Source organism: Lepisosteus platostomus, chromosome 8 (assembly GCF_059453375.1).
Source record: "Lepisosteus platostomus isolate fLepPlt1 chromosome 8, fLepPlt1.hap1, whole genome shotgun sequence".
Lineage (NCBI taxonomy): Eukaryota > Metazoa > Chordata > Actinopteri > Semionotiformes > Lepisosteidae > Lepisosteus > Lepisosteus platostomus.
The window spans coordinates 59,341,441-59,361,628 of record NC_142618.1 but is presented as its reverse complement, the minus strand read 5'-3'; the positions used below and the strand labels follow the sequence as shown (position 1 = coordinate 59,361,628).

General features: G+C 39.7%; 1 protein-coding gene across 4 annotated transcripts; it reads right to left on the bottom strand.

Moving 5' to 3' along the window:
* Positions 1 to 4,357: 4,357 nt before the first annotated feature.
* On the bottom strand, positions 4,358 to 19,668 carry tfap2a (transcription factor AP-2 alpha). 4 transcript variants are annotated; one of them, XM_088644123.1, is made up of 7 exons: positions 19,532 to 19,668; positions 13,230 to 13,649; positions 11,725 to 11,776; positions 9,638 to 9,869; positions 8,508 to 8,626; positions 6,791 to 6,932; positions 4,358 to 5,949 (listed from the first exon to the last, which is right to left on the bottom strand). In XM_088644123.1, exons 1-7 carry the CDS (start codon positions 19,562 to 19,564, stop codon positions 5,661 to 5,663), a joined length of 1,287 nt encoding a protein of 428 aa, XP_088500249.1. In that variant the 5' UTR covers positions 19,565 to 19,668; the 3' UTR covers positions 4,358 to 5,660. The 4 variants fall into 4 exon arrangements, with proteins under 4 accessions (XP_088500249.1, XP_088500248.1, XP_088500247.1 ...); XM_088644122.1 differs by lacking the exon at positions 19,532 to 19,668 and adding an exon at positions 16,841 to 17,034; XM_088644121.1 differs by lacking the exon at positions 19,532 to 19,668 and adding an exon at positions 15,207 to 15,767.
* Positions 19,669 to 20,188: the final 520 nt, after the last annotated feature.

The following is a 20,188-nucleotide window of genomic DNA, read 5'->3' as shown; positions in this document are numbered from 1 at the left end:
GCGATCCAACATACTAAAGTCCAGGGTACTGATCTTTCGTCAAAGAATAACTGCTTTGTTAATTAACAAAAAAAAAATAGCGCTTGTGTCGCAATTCTGAGTCGGCTACTTAACAGTTCTCTCTGCGAGTCGATTCCCCGGTGCCGCAGGTAATCATAAACGATTTGATGATGTCATTGACCTTTTCCGAGTCCGGGGCTCGGGTCCGTGAAGAAGGATGAGGTCAGTGATAGGGGGTAAAGACCGCAAAGGGGTTGATGTAGAAGAGGGGATAATTAGTCACTTGGGCGCCTCACTAGGAACTTCTGGAATCACGCATTGTCTGCCGAACGCTCGGAACGTTCCTCGCTAATATTGTCCCAATTCTGAGAATGGATTCGATTGCGGATGTTTTTTAGACCATTGGTACGCACACCCTTTGAATGCTTAATCTCTAAAATGCGACGCTTTGCCGGCCTTTAGAACATATTGGATAGAGTCCACCTAAAAAAAAAAGCAAACGACGAAATAGCCTCTAGTCCTTTCCAGGGGGAGTATAACACAAGAGTTTAGCTTTTGTTCTCGGTACGTCAGTATTCTAGGTAAGCCACAGGGAAACTCGCTCAAGACAGCTGCCATACAAACTGTTTTTTTTTTTGTTTTGTTTTGTTTTCTTCTTGCGCCTCAACTAGATTCTTACAGGCTCTGAAACTGCAGTCTCTAATGAGGAAAGTGTGATCGGCCCAACAGGTCCTGTCCCGCTTTGGAGAGCGGAATGGGCCCAATTCGTCGATCACTGCTCAGGGGCTGAGAGGAGAGAGTAAGAAGACCCTAGGCCTCTTAGGACTTAAAATACTGACATCACATCCTCACAACATTTCAATATTTTTTTTATTAGTATCACTACTGCCAAGGGCGTCGCGGTGGGGTCTGCTGAATGCGACTTCAATGTGTGTGTATTATATATATTCACTCTAGGTTATAAAATAAAACTCCCATGTTTAAAAGCTGCGAGTCGAGCGATCGGCTGAAGTCCCCGGTCTGAGGTACGAGTTCGCTCCCTGCACCTGGCGTTGCGCTGTAATGAAACTCAACCGCTCTCAGCGTCAAAAAGGGAAAATGCCATCGGCAGAACCATCCGCCCCTCTACGCTATTCAACTCCAATGGCTTTCTGGAGGTGCTGGTTACAACCCCTGGACGTCTTGTGTTTCTCTTATTGCGTATTAATATTAATTCATTCTTAAAGTACAGAAGTCTTTGAATTAGGTTATGCGGCAAAGGCCTAATTCACCATAAAACCGTGTGAAGTGAATATACACCCATCACAAAGTTGCCATACAATAGGCTGTGTCGTTCAGCGGTGTATTTGTCGGTGCTTTCTTTGGCGTCCTGTCTGTAGGGCTATCAGGTGCAGTCGAGGCTGTGATTTTTTTCACAGGGTTCAGATACATTGGCAGCCCAAACGCACACTATTAATTAATAATATCGACACCGATTTCCACACCTCCTCCGTCTCCTTTCAGCAGACTCCTGACTGCTTAGTGTCTGTTACCCTCTTCAAGTTTCTAATGGCACTGTGGAGGCGAAACTGAGCTCTCAGAAGAGATCCTGAGTTCTAAAGTAGTAACGCAATTCAGGTTTGTTGTTGTTGTTGTTGTTGTTGTTGTTGTTGTTGTGGTACGAGATTAAGCAGATGTGTGCTCCATGGTGTTCTCTGACTTAATTATAGTTTTGGACGCATTAGGCAAGAATAAGAGATTGATAACGACAGCTAAAGACTCCCCCATTGTCTCAGTTAGACCATTATCCTGGCTATTATATAACCTAAAATTACTACATAATTTAGGTAGAAGTCAACACTTTTCAAAGTCTGTTTCCATATACGCAAATAACTTTTGTGAGATATCGAAGTTTCTAAGGTAAATTATCAAATTAAAAGAGACATTAAAGGAAAATATTTACATAGCTATTTTCTTGTGATAGAATATTTATAACGCGTTAAAGATTAAACAATAAAGTTGACAGTGTAAGTGTAAAAAATCGACACGAAATGGATATTATCTAAAATACTATAGTATCGTAAGCATCGATGTAGTTTATGAACAAGTTAAACATAAGAAGAGATTTCGTCACGAAAAAAAAGTAGTTCTGATGGATTAGATTCGGTTTCTAACCAAAAAATAATTTGACTTAATATATCAAGTGTTTCTTTATCAGAGAAAGCTACTGTTTGGGTTTGATATGTTAAAATGTTTAAAATTTTAAAATAGTTATATGCTGATTAATTTGAATAACGAGACATTAGATCATATACTCCAGGAATAAAAAAAATGATGCACTTGTTAAATGAAGTGGAATCAACAGTAATTGATTTATCTCAAACCAGAGGTTAAAGAGAGAATTAGCCAAGTACAACTGGGTATTGCAAGCTACTGGCTTCTCAAATGTCAGATCCCTTCTTTTTTAAATATTATTTCAGCTGCGGGGCATTGCTATGTTAATAGATGTTCCACCAGTTAAATAACGAATTATGTTCATATAACAAATTTTTGAGGAAAAAGATCGAAGTGTATCAATTTTTCTAACTATGGGCAGCGATAGAAAAAAAACACGTCTATTTAGGTTGTATCCCGTAACTAAAATCAAGTATTGTGACGTCTTATAGGGATTTATATGTGCTTAAATATTCTATAACTAATTAATATTTAACTATTTCAGATTCGAATTACTTACGGTATGAAAGATAAATGAAAATGTCTTGTTTACATATGTGCATCGGTTTCTAAAGCGGTAATACATTATAATTACAAAACGACTTAATGTCTTTGAAGCCTTAACTGTTTGGAAATCCCCTAAATATTGCACGATCGGCAAATAAATTGTATATTGTCTTGTAAATTTCACCGTTGCTTGGGATCTTGGGACAGTGCTATTAATCCACAGTTCTACTGAAAACTGATTGAAACAGTTCAAACAATTGCACATCCTAATACGAATGAATGGTGTTTAATAAGATTGCTTTCGTTGAGATGAGTATGTTTTGCTATAGAAGGAACAGCCGTGGATGCCTGTTTATGAATGCTATTGTGTTGCCTGAGGTTACGAACCCACACGCAATCTGACATGCGGCCAGCAAAAATACCCCCCTGAATGACAATGCTTCACTTCACCTGCTACAACACTGTGCATTTCATTTGTGCCAAGGAAATCTACAGCTAGGGTTCATTCACCTCACGATTTTAGAAGAACTCACAGTTAACCAGTATCTCCTGAACAAAATCTAATGACCATTCAGGTGGGGTTTTTGCTTTTGACGCAAAAGACACTCATACTCTTTGCCCAAAGCCGTCTGTGCAAACCGACTTCCCACAGACAATGAAATTCCGAATCCACCAACAATATTCTGCTTCAGTGGAGATTGATTCTGAAGCGCGTGCTATCAATAGACAATCAAACTCGAATCGCGATGTGTTCCAAAATGCTTCAGTTCTCATGAATTACGACACATCAAAACGATCTTGCGTGGTGCTAAGCCATTCAGAAGTCTTTAATTTTTCCGGCCAAAAGTACAAAAACAAAAAAAAAAAACCTATGTAGTATTAAAGATTTGTACCGATTAGATTTAGGTACCAATTAAGACCATACTCAGAAAAATAATAAATAAGGATAGAAAAAGATTGATCTAAACATATTTGTATTAACGCACTCATTTAATTGATGATTAAGCACATGGAATCTAATCATTTTTCTTGTGTTTTTGCGTTATAAAAGCTAAATGACGTGACCACAGACAACCAATAAAAGCGCCACATAGTACATAATACACAGAATGATGTGTTTTACCACCTATCGGGTAAGAGCATAAATTAGGTGGAAAATTAGAATATATTTCACAGTGTGCGACATTTCGTTTCGCAGATTATAAATGAATCGTGAGAAAACACTCCTCAGGTATCACATATTATACGCTACTGAAAAAAAAACCTAAACAATATCATTCGATTGAGCATAATGTTTTTAAAACTAATTATATTCTTGCTTTGAAAGGTGGATTTTTAGATCTGTTTCGCTTTAGGGTGTGACACTACACACAGTCACTTCAAAAACAGATCAGAAAACATATATGCGCTGTCTCCTACTGTCGATTGACTTCGTAAAAGCTCGGCGGAATATTTGAACGATCCCCCTTCTCTGAACCCGAGGTTGAAAGTAAGTTTTTTATTATACTTGAGGGAAACAATAGGTTCAGATGCTTATTTCTTGGAGGAATTGTCAAGAGAGAGTTAAACTCAATTACTGTAACCATACTGAATAAAAAATACTGCCAAGACCGAAAATACGCCCGGGTGTACCAGCCATTGAAAAAAAAAATCGACATAAAGCGTATCAAATATTTATTTATCTGGGCAACAAAGGACTATGATACATTGACAGGCATGGGAACTATTGCCAGTACAGCTCTATACAATACAACTAAAACCGCCTCCAATCCGGACACTGGACATACAAAATATTGGGTGGTTCCAAACGTTTTGAACTTCTTTAAACAAAAAAAATGTGTTTTTTTTTCTTTTTCAAAAGACAATATCAATTTATTGCTCTTACGGTTGCTTCAAGGGAAGAACAGGAGGTGAAACTTTTTTTTTTCTTGGCACAACACATAAAGGTTTGTATTTAAAAAAAAAAACACAAAACAGTTCAAATTTGCCAGGGCTCCGCGAGTGCCCCGGTCAACATAAACTGAATGTAATAAGAATGATATATGATATATATAGTGAGAGAAAACGGAAGTTTATTTCTGCTTAATTTGTTCAGTTGCTTAAGCGTCGCCTCAACATGCTACAAGAGGGTAAAATTCATATACCCCAGAGAAAGAGCCCCCCCCGCCCCCCCGCCCCAACCTTGTTTTCTAAGTACCATAAAATCACATGATGAACTAACTGAATATTAAAACCCACTAAACAGGAGGCAAACGAGATCACCAGATAAATTAAAAAAAGGGTTTCAACAGACGCACCATATTTACAATTCCCATTAAATTACACATAAATAAATATATACATACATGAACACTGATTCCCTTCTATAAACGCGAATCGTGTTGAATTCAAAAGTTCAAGTCGGTCGCTTTACCTTTGGGAGAGTGAAAAGTCTAGAACTGAAGTCATGACATGGAACTCTGTGATTTGTTTTTTTCTTTCAAGTTTATTATTCACAATACTGATAAAAATTCATCCTCTTTCCCTCCTTTCTCACGTGGCTACAATCGAAAATGCGTGTTATATAAGGGTTGCTGTGCTCCAGTCCGATGCAGCTCTTTCTTTTTTTAAAAAAAAGGAGATACAGAGCGGGGTGAGGTGAGGTGGGGAGGGGAGGGCTGGAGTACATTTTAAGATGTCCACAAAGTTGCCGGGACCGTTTTTTTTTTGTTTGTTTGTTTTTAATCGAACGGCTCCTTTTCTCGTTTCGGTTTATTCTGTCATTCTTAAAAAGCAGGGAAGCAGAAAAAAAAAGGCGTCGCTCCCCCCCATCAATTCCCAACGTGAGTGCGTGTCGGTAGAAACAAACTTGTAAAATCGCGAGAGCAGGAAGTGACGAGTCGCATTTTTTTTTTCCTGGGTCAGTAATATTTATAATATATTTATAATATTTATATTTCTGGGGAGAAAAAAAAAAGGGATCACTTTCGGTGTTTTTCGTCTTTATCTCCACTTTTGGTGCCGTTGTCTGTGTGGCTGTTGGGGTTATTGTTGAGGTACATTTTGTCCATAGCTTTTACAGCCTCTGTGAGATAGTTCTGTAGCGCCGTGAGCGCGGCGCACATCGCAGGGGTTCCGAATCCGTGGGAAATTAGGCTGAAATGGGTCAAACAGCTTTGAATCCCTGGCTCAAGGATCGGCTGTGGTCGAGAGTTCCCCAAGGGCGATCGGTCCTGGGAAAGCAGGTCTGTGAACTCTTTGCAGATTTGTCTAAAAGAAAGACAGCACAGTCGTCAGGTGTCTAAATTATCCTCTGACACGAACCGCGGGCAAAGGTGGATGCAGACATTTCAGGTGCCGGATCGGCTCCTGAATGGATTCGTTTCAGAAAAGGGAGCTGCTCATCTTAAAATGAACATGAACGGTGTTTTTGTTTTCTTTTTTTTTTTGTCTTTTCATTGAGTTGCTCGCAGTACTTAAAATGCGGCTCATGGGTTTTTGACACAGATTGAATGGGAGACAAAGAGTTTAATCTCTGTTTCATACAGGCCGCACAGTAGTGTTTCGATCGTGTAGTGCCTGTGTGTAATTATGATCTATATCAAGGCCTGTTGATAAGTGACGGACAATATAGCGTATTAAAATTCCACACGGGTGAAAAAACATTTTCTTCATGAGATTCACTTTCCAATATCTATGGTTTCCAAAGTTCCTCAATATGGGTTTAACTCAAAAGGCCTCTTCACTCAGTAAACCCCAAAAGCCACAGACCCTTTTGCTGAACAATATTCACAGTAGAAAAGCTGTTACACTCATTAATACAGCTTTTTACATATTTACGTACAAGTGTAATAAACGTTTGTATTTGCTATAACACGAATGCAACTACATGCAAGCAAAAAGTATGACACGAGTCAGCGAAGCTCAAGCAGAATAAAACGTATTTTTATCATATAAACTGTCAACTGCAATTGGTATCACACACAGGATAACACCAAATTCCATAAACAGAGAAAGCGAGCGATTAATGAAATGCCCATAAATACATTTATAAGAAGTGTTTTGTGGTCAGATTATTTTTTTGGGGGGGAAATGGTTAAAATGAACTTACTTTGTTGCCAATAACATGTTTTTGCGCTGGACTTGTTCGTTTGGGTCGGAATGCTGACGGTTCATGTATTCAGCTATAGCTTTGGCTGGGAACTCTGTCTCGCACACATAACCGAAGTCCCTGGCCAGATGCACGGCTTCTCCTAAGAAGAGAAAAAGGGGGTTGAGTATTTAATGTATTAGTCTAAATTGCTGACATCAAATACCGAGCAATTAACACTTCCACTTAACACATTATCCATCTAATTAACGCACACCGATTAGGCCTCGATGAGAAGTCCTGAACTTTCGGAGGCATCTCCGAGGCAAGGACGCTACCTGTGCATTCCTTCGCCCTCCCCCCCGAAAAAAAACAAAAACGAAACGAAATGCGAGTTTTTAAATGACAAAACAAGTGTTTTAAGCGAAACACTGTGCTTAAAAAAAACATAAGGGCGCGATATTAGAAAACCGTTAATACAACGTGTAATCAGACGCGCTAGGTATTGATTATCACTACTGGGGGAAAAAAAAGTAATCGTACTTTAACGGGGAAGTTTTATAAACTCAAGTACACGGCACAGGCATTTAAAGAGGCTGCGTTCAAACCTTTTTTTTTCCCCCTTACATACTTCAACCATGAGAATTCTGGGGTCACTCAATTGAGGTCCGCCTGTTCTGTTGATTTTTTTTTCAAGCCCTTTGGTTTTAATTTCCTGAACCAGTTGGTTTTCCACTGCAGGGCATCCTGACATTCGCTTCAAGTCCGGAAGAACGCATGCGCCAATTAGGGCATCAAAGCTCGAGCCCCGTAAACTCGTTTCCATAAAATGGAGCGGATCATAAACAATAAACAGCACTCCACTAAGTCACTGTCCCTCCATTAAACAACCGCCTGTCTTCGCCCGCCCCTCGCAGGAGACGCCGTACATTTAGTTTGCGCTCATTAACATACGCAACCACATTTCAATAAAGCCAAATGAATATTACATTCAGGTCTTAAGCTGTAATGATTAACAGAAGCCACTGAACCGTTTCGGGATTTCACCTTTAAAAACCCACAGCTCACCAAATGCCACCGCGCGGGATAGCGATGTTCAATTTGCAAGCATAATGGATTTATTCTACAAAACACGCATCCCCCCCCATATTCATCGTGTTTATATGCATAGTTACCACAAGTATAAAGTTTAATTTATTTTAATTATTTACGCACTGGAGCACAACTAGACTGTCTTAATGGAGAATGCCTTATCCTTAGTTTGTGTCTTTTTTACAAATCAAGACAAAAGCCACGAACTTTTACCTTCTGAGCACAAGTGAAATAAATCCATACTCATTTAAAAGCACATCTCCGGAGCCCATTGCTTACCGTCGGAAAAGGTGCCCAGCTAACGCCAGTAACAACAATTAGGCGATAAATAATTCACCTGGCATGCTCCACCTCACACGTTCTCTGCGATACAAATTCTTATTTGTACGCACCATAAAATGCAGCGAACAATGTACACAGCGACAGTGGTAAAACAAAGTCACAAAAGCACACTGTAATCGCCATCATTCCAGTTTGATCTCGCTATCATTACCATCTTTGAGACGGTTACACGCCGTACCAGTGCGCAAATGGCACACTTGATGAACCTTACACACCATTTAGAAAGGAGAGGCGATATCAGTGTTTTAATGAATGCCAGGCACAGCTGACGTCACAGAAATAAATACCTAACAGCGTTACTTACCCTCCACTAGTGACGTCAGCAATGTAACATTCGCGGCTTTGCGTCTACCTGCCGGCAGGTTTAATCCGATTTTGTCCAGCTTTTCTCTTAAGGACCTCCCCCCATTTTTAGATTTTGCTCTGGGAGGAAAGAGAGAGAAATTACGACGGGAAAATGCAAGTTTTTTTCTGAAATAGCTCCTTATGGGTGACTTTCCCTCTAGAAAACCTCGAAAAAAGTCGCTGCTGCTCTTCTTACAGAAACACAAGTGCTTCAGGACTTATATAAACCTAGCCCCAGTGCAGCTCACAACGATAACTTGTTATTGGGGGACATGAGCAAACAATTTTCTAAGTCTAAGCATTGGTTTATGGATCACTTCAGTTCTCAGGCAAAGACTGTAAAAATTCTAACATCTTATAAACCTGTTTTAATTCACTAAGACGTCTTTTTGTAGAATGGATAAGAATAGAATAGACTAACAATAGACGACAGGCAATCAACAGTATCAAAACCGTGACCGTATCATCAGAGGGTTATATTGCTGTTGCTGTTACTACTGTTAAGAGTAATACTACAGCTTTAAGCATTGCTACTCTCTTTCAAAGACGTCCGATTAACGCTTGTGATCATGCTAAGAACACATTCCTTATCCTTTACTTAAATGTTTATTTTGGGTTTTTAACATTATTTTACGAAATTGCATACTGGAGTTTATTTCAGGATCTGTTTTTTGTTAGTTTGGACTTAAAGCCATTAAAATGGGCCGCATTTCCGAATGTGGAGTCATCCTTTCACAACGGCAGCGTTTATTTTATAGTTTTCCTCTCAATATGGGGCACCACAATAGCGCTAGGTTTCTGTGCTGCTGTACATTGGGCCGTGATATTCACAGGAGCCGCGATCATCAACTAATTGGCTACATGATGATGATGTCAGACACATTCTGTCTTGGAAACGACATCAAGTGGTCTGTTAATTACACCGTGTGTATGTAGGACAGTTTGATTCTTGATCACCTACACGTACTATCGGTGCAAAAGGAACTGCAGTTTTTTTGTTTTGTGTTTTTTTTTTCCCTGGCAGGTTCCCATGCACACGTGAACTCGGTTCCCCTTCAGTGCTACAACAGGCACCAGCGTGTAACTCACCTCCTCAGTACTCCTCCCAGCAAGGACGCATTGAGGCACTCAGGCGGTGAGAGACGTCTCTGCACTTCCGCCACTGTGACCTTGTACTTTGATGTGGAGCTGAGGAGAGACAGGCGACCCGGAACAGAACAGAACACTTCGTTGGGGTTCACCACACCGCCGAAAAGACCGTCCTTATTGATGGGTACTGCGGAGACGGCGCTGCTGTTATTTTTGGATAAGGAAACGGGACCTACAATAAGATAATGATTCGTTTTAGAAGGCGGTCTGGGTTTATGGCCCCGAGAAAAGAGAGCAAAAGCATTCATTCTGTTTTTATAGACTGGATTAAAACAGGGCAGGGGAAAAAAAAAAACTTCACAGGTTCCTTAAAACAGCAGGTATCTACGACACAGGTTTTCCTTCTTATGTATTTTAGGACACCAACCCATCAAGGGAAACGACCCTCAGGGATCTTAAACTGAAACAAAAGTCGCTCGGCGCCCGGTCAGACTTGACTACCATGTAATTAAAACGACTTATTAAACATTTCATATTCCAAGGATGACCACATGGCAACATTCGTTTAAAAGTTTAACATAGTAATATTTTTCTTTTTCTTTGGAGCGCATGGTGCTTTCTGCATGCGAAACCTTCCTAAATCTAAACTGGCTCTTGATAAAGAGTGCCAGAATAAATTACAGTGCGGCTAACGCAGACATGCACTGTGGTGGAACCCTCCTGTCTGGGTTGGGCATTTTTTTTTTAAATAAATGCAGAAATCTAACAATATACTACTAATAGACACATGCAGCCTGTCGAGGATTTAAAAAAAATCAAAATATTGGAACGTGTTTTTATCCACAGGCAGCACTCACATAAACACAATAACCACTGAAATGTAGTAAAGCGTGAAACAGCACACAAAATAGACGTGCATGACACATTAGTGTTAGCAAAGAGCCCAAAATACTGCAAGATAAAAAGTGTTTCATGCGTTAATTTATTTTAAAAAATCTTAAAGGCCTATATGACCAATTTAATCGGTCAAAATAGACTAAACTATTTCTCAGGACACAGGATTATGTTTATTAGAGTTTACACAGTTATTTGTGCAGTACAAGAAGTCTTTAAAAAGCCAAAGGCCTATCGCAGTTGTAGTACATGTTAAACATATGCACCCTTCGTTTTAGGAGACAACCTTTTTTATTATTTTAATTTGTAGGGACTGTGATTTTCAGTGGGTAACCGAAGACAAAGGGACTAGCAGTTTTGGATAGATCACATGTGACATTAATAGCTCAGGGGAGGCTAATAGATACAATAGGAGTTAAACGAACTCTTGAGATTACTAATATAAGAGCCAATTATCATGTTGACGTGGAAAGAGCATCTCTTAAGATTTATCCCCTGCACATCTAATTTGACTTGACAAAGGCTCCACATGCAGAAAGATGTAACATTAAACCTGATCATACCACGCTGACAGAGGGGTTAAGAACAATGACTGAATTCACACATACAAACACAGAAATGAACACACCGAAAAACTCTTGTAGTATCTGCGCATGATGCACTTTCAGTCTTAAAGATGTGGAATATACGTAATTCTACATTAATAGCGTGTGTGCTAAGAAAAAGTAACCTACTGTACATTAAGCAAGAATCCTGTTTCTTTACAAAATAAACAAGTGGGCACCCCATTAACAATAAGGACCTATGACAAAAGACTATCGAAACGGTAGCAAAATCCAAACAAGCTGAGAACAAAACTAAATTACATTGAACATGTCGTTACGTCATTAAGTGTATCACACAACATGGTATCTGATGGACATCATTCCACAGTGAACGAAATGCACTTTTGCCACAGCTGAAGCGTCTCTCCCAACATTGGCCAATGAGTTCAGCACTGAAAATGCAAATTTCTTTCTTCAGAAAAAAAGCAAAACGCTGAAAGTGCATTAAACCCCAAGCGCGCCTTCGGCTTCTTCTGTCATTCTGCGTGTAGCCCGTATTTTATAACACTAAGCCTCAAATAAACCACAGCCGCTCAGCGTACAACAGCTTGTAGAAACATGTAAGGTATTTTGAAGGAAATTACTTACCTTTCTTAATTACAGTTTGGTCTGGGATGTTAATGCCTTGATCTTCAACATGCTGCAACATAATTACAGAAGAAAAACAACGTTAGAAGAAACAAGGAGGCAAAAATGAAATTCAACAGCAGTTGCTGGTATGATCTGTCTTATTCAACGAAATGTCGTTTCCTCTAGCTTGGTTTCAGTGCAGCCGGAAAGTAAAATGATATAAAAGCACCAAACAAACAAACAAAAAAAAGATAATAAAAATGAGATTATCTGAAATCCCTTAAAATTCCTGTTGTTTTCAAGTAGTTTTTCCTTACCTACATCAAGACATTTCCAAGTACATATTTTATACATTTTCATCAGAATGGGCTGCGCCTTTTTTAATTTAAAATTAAAATGGCCAAAGGATATTCTGAATAGCCGTGTTTACAAACTCGTAAGCATATTTACCAATATCTGTTGATTTTTTTTTTTAGTCTTGTGATGTAGCGCTTAGCCTACATTCCACAGGAACGGGATGTGCCTGTAATTTCGTGATGTGTGACAGACAACTGTTTCTACGCTTCACTCTTCTCGGAATTTCTGCTCTGGTCCTTGTGACTACTCTCACACAGTCCTGGCGGATCAAAGTTGTTTTATTACTGATATCATTGTGCCCTCTGCTCTCATCTGCAGATCGCGTGCTCCTGAACGAGCAAGATTCAACTGAGAATAAAGCAGTGTGCAGGATCGCCGGTAAAAGGCAGAAGCGCGAAATTGTCACATGCAAAACACCATCAGGTTTCAATTCGTTCAAACCCAAAAAAAATCCTTGATGCCCGTTTGTTTGTATGTTTTTTTTCCTTCAAAGAGGACACGATGATAATTCTGCCAGACTCCGGCAATGAAGTGGAAGGCGAAATACTGAATAAGAGCAGCGATATGTTAACCGGTATTTGTTCAGGATATAGATTACAGCGAACCGACCCCAGAAATATACGCATTTTTGCACTATGAATACAATGTTTCCTAACAGATTTTTTTTATAGAAAAAGAAGAATACCCTAAAAGAAGACTGAACAATTATTATAATGCGGCTATCTCTATTATGAACCTTTTTTGTAGAAATGAAAAGTCGATGCGAGTATCTATTTTCCCACTTCAACAATGGAACTACATTTCGTGCAAATAAAATATTTCATAGTTTCACGCCGGCATGGACTGCATCCCCCCAAAAAAAACCCCAACAAAACAGGCTTTTTTGTTTTGTCGTAAAATAAGGTTTCCCCCTTTTCTCGTTTCCTGCACACCTTTTATTTGTACCGTGAGATAACACGAGAGAGGGTGATGCAGGAGATGCGTCTCAAAGACTTTCGAGAAGCAGAGCAGATCTATCCTAGACCGCTGCTGGCCCACCTGCGACTGGATAGGAGCTCAAAAAAATAAAAAAATGCTAACGATTCGGGTGCGATTGATATCTGCAGATATTCTGGCTCTGCTCTCGGGGAGTTCTGTGAAACTCCCGCGGCGTGGGGCCGTCTTACCTGCACGTCTTCTAAAGAATGAGGTATTCCGTGGATGGGGATAGAGTCCGTCAGTCCAGAATCTAGTCCGTGACCCCCCGGTAGGAGGACTTCCCTCCGGTACTCTCTACACAGCTGATGGGGCAGCCCGCGGTGCTGATGCAGCAGGCTGCTCTCCTGGCTCTGTCTCTGCCCCGGCCAGCCCGGGTGCTGTGGCTGAGGCTGGGCGTGCAGCGGGTTCAGGGAGTAGTGGTCGTTGACGTGCGAGTAAGGGTCCTGAGACTGGGGGTAGATCGGCTGGTACGGTGGGGGGAAATACGGAGGCTGGAAGTCGGAGTTGGGGGTGTGGGAGAGCGGCGGGGCGCTGGTGTAAGGCGACTGACCCACGCTCCCCAGCTGGGGTAGCCGCGCCGCCCCATTGCCGGTCCCGTCGTGACGATCCTGGAAGGAGACAGCGGTTAGAAACACGTTCTTGCGGGTTTTTGTTTTTCCTCCCTGTTCTTTCTTGCGCGATAAAGTACATCTCAACGGTCGTTTCTGGAACGAATGTCAATTGATAAAATTGCAGGAAAAAAAGAGAGAGAGAGAGGCTGAAAATAGAGAAAGACAGATTTCAGGTGCCTAACGTCCTGATTTGTTTTGACATTTTTGAAAAGCTGGATATTTTGGGCTGGTTATAGTGTATGAAAGACCTTTAAATTTCTCTTTTCCCCATATTAGAATATATACCCTATATAACACTAAAATATTTATATATCACGATTGGCAAATCACTCCTGAATATGAGATAGGCTTTGCATAGATTTTACGGTACCAGCGTTTTTCTGCTATTTTATTACTATTATTACTAGGCGTAGTAGTAACAGTCATAACAACACTACACTAAATAATCATCATAATCATAATAATAATAATACAAATAAAAAGATTGCAACAAATATCAGCAGAAGTGCGTGCGAAATTGCACTTTACAAATAAGCAAATAATATTTCTATATTTTTCTAAAAAAATCTTAAGTATTTTCTTTACAAAGGGGACGAGGCACTTCGAAACTGCCAAATACTGTATGAGAAAAGTAACAATTTCGATAGATCGGTTTTCTAAACAATTCTACAACCATTCGTAAATGCTAAAATGCGGTGAAGACGTTCGGAGTAAAAAAATCAGTTTCATTACAAAACACAATAATACAAAAGTTTTTTTTTTTTAAAAAGAGGCTAAATTCTAAAAAAAAGAGCCAACAAAAGGAGTCTAAATGCCAAACGAAGTCTTGGGATATATTCTTTAATGCAACTCACCATCGCTGAAAAACTGTGCACTAACATCTGCGAAGCGGTTCGAACAATTCAAGGTGTAAGAATTTCAGAAAAATACGAGATAAAGCAGTAAAAATAAATAGAACAAACAAAATAAGCCCAGATCAACACTACTGCAAGATCACAGCGCCAATGTTCATATATGCACCTCCGAAGCACAATAATCCATCAGAATTTGGTTAAATTCCTGCCGCCCTTCATTTGGGTTAGAAATGCAGTATTTTGTTTCCCTGCAGATTATTATTTAAAGTTTTCTTATATCCTTCTTCTGTCTTCCCGCTCTATCACTGAGCTGCTGCCTCACTTGAGCTCATATTAGCAGAGATCTGGTTCCTCTCTTGGATCCCTAATAGCAGATATTCATGACTATTAATATTACACGAATACTTAATAAGGGAAGAATGGTCGGAAATCGAGCGTGAAGCGAGGAAGCAACTCAAGGCAGAGTCTGTACTAAATGACGTCCATTGAATGAAGAATCAGTGTATCTAATCAGAGATGGAGAGAGAGAGAGAGGGGGAGAGAGAGGGAGAGAGACAAAAAGAGGGGACATTCTCTCGCGTCTGACGAATCACAGAGAAGGGGGAACATTTTAAAAGGTTCGAGGGCAAGCAAAAGTGAAAGAAATACAGAATGAGGGGAGAAAACAGGGAGAGAGGAAGAGGCAGGGAACAATGAGCACCTCTGAGTCTTGCGAAAATCCGGTAAATGCTAAGGGCACCTCGACTGGCACATTTTTAGTGCTTGGAGAGCGGCCGCCTGCGCTCTCTGTCCCCTTGGTTTTGAGATCAGCTTCAGACGGTCCGCGCCCTGTTGTTCTCCGGGCTTCACTGATGGATTCATCCATGGCTAGCCGCGTTGAAAACCAAACACGCCGGCACTGCTACAGATTTAGGCTCGGAGTTTAAAAACGCTCCGCAGATCTCGTTCGTCTCGGCTCACTTTTGCAACAACAACAACAGCCAAAAAAAAAAAAAAAAAGTCCACTCCCTTCCGAGCCTACTTGCGCGCTAGAAACGCTTGAACCGACTTGAAAAACACAGTCCGACAAACAGGTCTGCCTTTGAAAACACCGTTTACACAGCTTTTCGTCGAAAAAAGATCGAACTATTTCCCCGACAAAAAGAGAAAAAAACAGAATCCAAGCTGGGTAAAAGTGAAACCATCCAACATTTGTTTCTTCCAGCTCCTGGCGTATCGCGTCTTCTAGGCTCTAGCGTAAACCCGTTTGACTGGCTGTACAAGTCCTAAACAACTCCCAAATATTACATACTAAACTTTCCGTATCTGCTGACTGAATAGGGTTGTAATAACAGTCACTTAGACCTTACTGCTCACACAAAAACGCCACTCGTTAAAACTACAGCGATAATCCTGCGCTGGAAACGAAACAGAATAGGATTTAATTCAGCCGAGATGGACTTTGGAAATGGGAATAGCTTTTGTGTTTAAATAAACATTTTCAGTTTCAGTTGAGATGGCTATTCTTCGTAATTTTTATTATATAAAGAAACCAAAATGCCCGACAGAAAATCGCATGAGTGTTTAAAAATAAGGCAAAACGTGCAACATTTATTCGACCGAGAAAATGCCATATAAATGACTGAAATACGTTTTTCAAATGTTTGGGGAATTCGGAAATTTACGATGAAATTAAATTATTTTTGAACTGTTTTTCGAATCAGTGAATCTTCGTGTTTAACTTCGGGATCGTACAAATCACACATTCAGACATAAACTCAAGCCGGAGTGGAAGTCAAGAATTAATTTCGTGTTGTTATTAAACACCACTTCTTAATAGCTCTTGAAAATGATAATAATAATTGTAGACTCGTTTTGTTTAAAAGGTGTAAATAAAACATAAAATTCAACTAATTTGCTTCAACACAGTGTACACGAGAACGTTATGATCAATGTAATGACAACACATTCTTGATCAAGACGGATTTTTAATAGTTTTATAACGCGTCACATTTAACCAAAATATAAATGCTTCTTTATATATAGTCTGTTTCTGTTGTGTGCATATACAGTATATACCCGCAAACATACACAATCTTTTTTTCCATTTACAGAAGCCGGGATACGTGCGAAGTAAGATTATGATATCTAATTTTGTTTTGAACACAATTTCCCCAAAATGTGTTTTATACAAGAAACCTTGAAGTTTCTAACTAAACGCCAAACACAGTTAAACAAACACACACACGCCAAGAAACACGAACTCTTCTTATCTGCCTATAATACAAGCGTAATGTACTCAGTTTTTTGGAAGGATGAAGAAATATATATATATCACAATAAACGACCTCTTACCTCACAGTCTTCGTATTTAATATTATCCGTTAATTTCCAAAGCATTTTCATGGGTTGTATTAAGAGTTAAGATGGGGTTTTCCTTGTTTCACAAAGTAAATGCTGCTGCACAGCTGAAATTATTTGATACTCGAGCTCCTTGTCAGCGCTCAGAGATCTCCCTCTAATGGCCAATGTTAAGAGTCCAAGCTTCAGTCCTATAATAACCCGCGTTCCGTCATTACCATATCAACAACAGCTCGATTCTCACCCAGACGTCTCCAGTGGACACAGGTAGAACTCGGGCAAGATTCTCAAATCGAATTCAATCAAGTTAAAAAAAGTCCCCCTGCATCTTGATTCGTTTGTTCCGTCACCAATTATACAATTGCTTTTTTTTAAAAAAAAAAAAGGCTCTGGACTACATATTTAGCTATTTGTATCTGTATGCTATCCGCGTTAATAAAGATGAAGGCATTTTAAAGACAAAATAGCGGAATCTCTCATTGGGGGGTATTTTCTATGCTTATACATTGGTAAACAGGCTTATATTTAACATAAATGATAGGTTTACTTCGAGTTTTTCGTAGTTCTAAGTATGGAATATAGTGTTCATATTTCTCCTTTTTCCTTTTTTGTTATCTATGGGAGTTCGTTCAGAAACAACAGCCGAAAGCAAATTAAAGTACGGAAAGATAAATATAGTAAGGGGTCTTTGCCCTTTCTAAGACGCATACATTGATCAGTATGAGAGTTAAAACACTCGAACCATCGCCCATGAGATCAGGGAAGCCAAAGTCAATGATCGTGCGCGTATGTAAGGTTTTTAAGACGTTTTTCACGTTATTTTCTTCAGAGAGTGTGCCAACAGCAGCCTGAGCGAAACAAAAACACGAGATGTTGTCCCCTTTCAGACTACATGCCTGAATATTCTTCTCTTCTTTAAATGACAAGAGAGTTGTTTTAGTCCTATTGAGGATCAGGAATTAAGAAGCACCTTTCTCAGTGTCATGCAAAACAAGGAGACTATGTTAAAGTCGACACATAGGGTTGGAGTTTTAACTTCGAGACATTTGAAGTTTTTTTTGTTTTTAGATCATTTACACAACAAAATGGATTGTTCTAAATTTGAAAGCAGAACTGCGAATCACGGGTTCAGCTAAACGCATCTGTAGCAACACCCTGTGTTGTATACGCAGAAACAGGTAGTTAAGACTAAGGCGTTGACCCTAATAATCTTTATTACCATTTTTGGCGGAGCAGTATCTAAACTTCAAAACCTGTTGTCATTAATGAAGGGATGACAATACTACAGTGGTAAGGCCGCAATTAAGTAACCATGTGTTGGAAGAGGGGCGGGGGTGGGAGAAGGCTTGTTTTAATCTTTAAGTTAAAATTAAACTGTCACGAACAAGTGTTTTAAATAAACCACGACTGACTGTGATCAACTGTGTATGTGGCGGAGAATGGGACAAAGCCGCCAAAAGCCGCAGAAACATATATAGATCCGTACATAACATTACATGCCACACCGTGATGCCAACTCCTAAAATGCAAGGTATGGTGCAAACAGATATTGAATTAAAAAGCACATTCATTTTATCCGACATGCCCGATTGTCTTCACAAATTAAAACTAGCAGTATCGTTCGACACTATTCCCAAATCCATTTTCATATTTCAAAGTACGAGTTTTCGGCGTTTTAGTTAGTATTCTTTTGCATTTTGAAGACTAGAATGTAAAGTTTTTCTTGTATGTTCCACAGTTCACGACTTTCAACTTGAAGTGTCGATTTTCTTCCATTTCTGACCCCGTTTCATAATACTGCTAGAACTGCGAAACCTCGTTCAAGATGTATTTGACATATGTATTTGAATTTAGATCTGAATTAAAAAAAACCGAAATATAACTCCAGAACTCATTGTTCACCCTTTTGTAAGCACGTTATTGGCTATTTTGTTTCCCAAAATTAAAACGGAAAACGTTTGCTTTTCATCACAAAGATTACCAGCCCACCAAAGAGACTATAGTTGTACCTTATTAATATGATTTTGCGTGACTGCACATGAAACGGGCCTACATTACAATTACTGGGCAACAATTTAGATATATACTATTAAATTCATGCACGTTTAAAACTAAATATTTGTTTTACTGTACTTGTCATGGTTTCATAATCTTTTTGACCAATTCACTTCAGCCGGAAGGCTAACTTCTTTGTGTGCAAATGAAGGGGTTTAGAAGGAAATTTAGACAGAAAACGGTTAAAACGTTTCGGTTTATTTTTGAAAGTGCGCTTTAACTGGTCCCGACCACACGTGAATTTACATCCCAGTGTTTTGTTAGTGAAATCATAATATTGTGTCTGAAGACAGAGCATTTCACCTTCTCGAGCATCCAACAGAGCACATTCAAGAAACGTTCATACGAATTCGAGTACATACGCAATCCGCAATCCTTTTGAATTAAAAAAAAAATCATTAACTTTGTATCTGCTGCACTGGGTCACGACTTGCCGCCTCCCCAACAGGAAAAAGCGAAAAATGGAAAGTTACTGAAAGATTGCTATAAGATATCAAGAAGAAAAGACAGTTGTTTTAGAGTATAGTCATCGTATATATATAATATTTTGCTGACGCGCTGATGTATTCAAACAGTATTACACCTGTGCGCAACTATTCTCCAAGTGATCCGAAAGGCAATAACACCTACCTGCCAGTCTCCCATTTTTGCCATTACTGACATTATTTAGCCTTCTTATTCTATGTGGCGATCACGCAGCGTGGGATCTCCATGAACCTCTGATCTCAAAGACAATTTGTGCTTTCACCTGAACGGAAACATCTCACCTGGTCATAAAAAAAAAAGTTGGGTGCTACCTGGGTGGCGCATGCGCAGTCCGCCGGCCATGTAACTCTTTTCCCCCTCCCGAAGTATTAGAGAAAATATAACCAACTTTCTAGCTCGTCGGCCTCAAGGTCTCTGAACCACAACCGGTCACCTTAACGCAACTGCACTTTCGGGACCAGGGCAAAGGCAGATGTTGCCCACTTAGAAGACTCCGCAGTTCTGTCGGAGAGAGTAGCACGAGAAAAAGGGCCAAACCGCGTTCTCCCCAAATAATGAGGATTTCGGCCAATTAATTCACATGCGTGGTGTTTGTTTGTCAAGGGCACGCACGACAGAAGTGCTAAGCTTTTTTTGTTCTTCAGCGTTATACCTGCTGCTCGCGGTTTTATTTAGTTACGACTTGGTTTGGCAAATGGCTGCTTTCTCCCTTTTCCGTTTATTCCTTCAACAGCTGGATCTTTTTTTTTTAATAACCCGAAAAAAATGCGGTTTAAAGCTGAGTGTATTTGTTTAAATACT

What these genes read in the sequence shown, in the direction of transcription:
- tfap2a (XM_088644121.1), bottom strand. Translation starts at nt 15,371, where the DNA reads ATGGATGAATCCATCAGTGAAGCCCGGAGAACAACAGGGCGCGGACCG. An exon ending in GCTGACGTCACTAGTGGAGG is followed by an intron (nt 6,933 to 8,507) that starts GTAAGTAACGCT and finishes TTCTCTTCTTAG; the next exon opens with GAGAAGCCGTGCATCTGGCC. An exon ending in AACATGTTATTGGCAACAAA is followed by an intron (nt 5,950 to 6,790) that starts GTAAGTTCATTT and finishes TCTTTCTTTTAG; the next exon opens with ACAAATCTGCAAAGAGTTCA.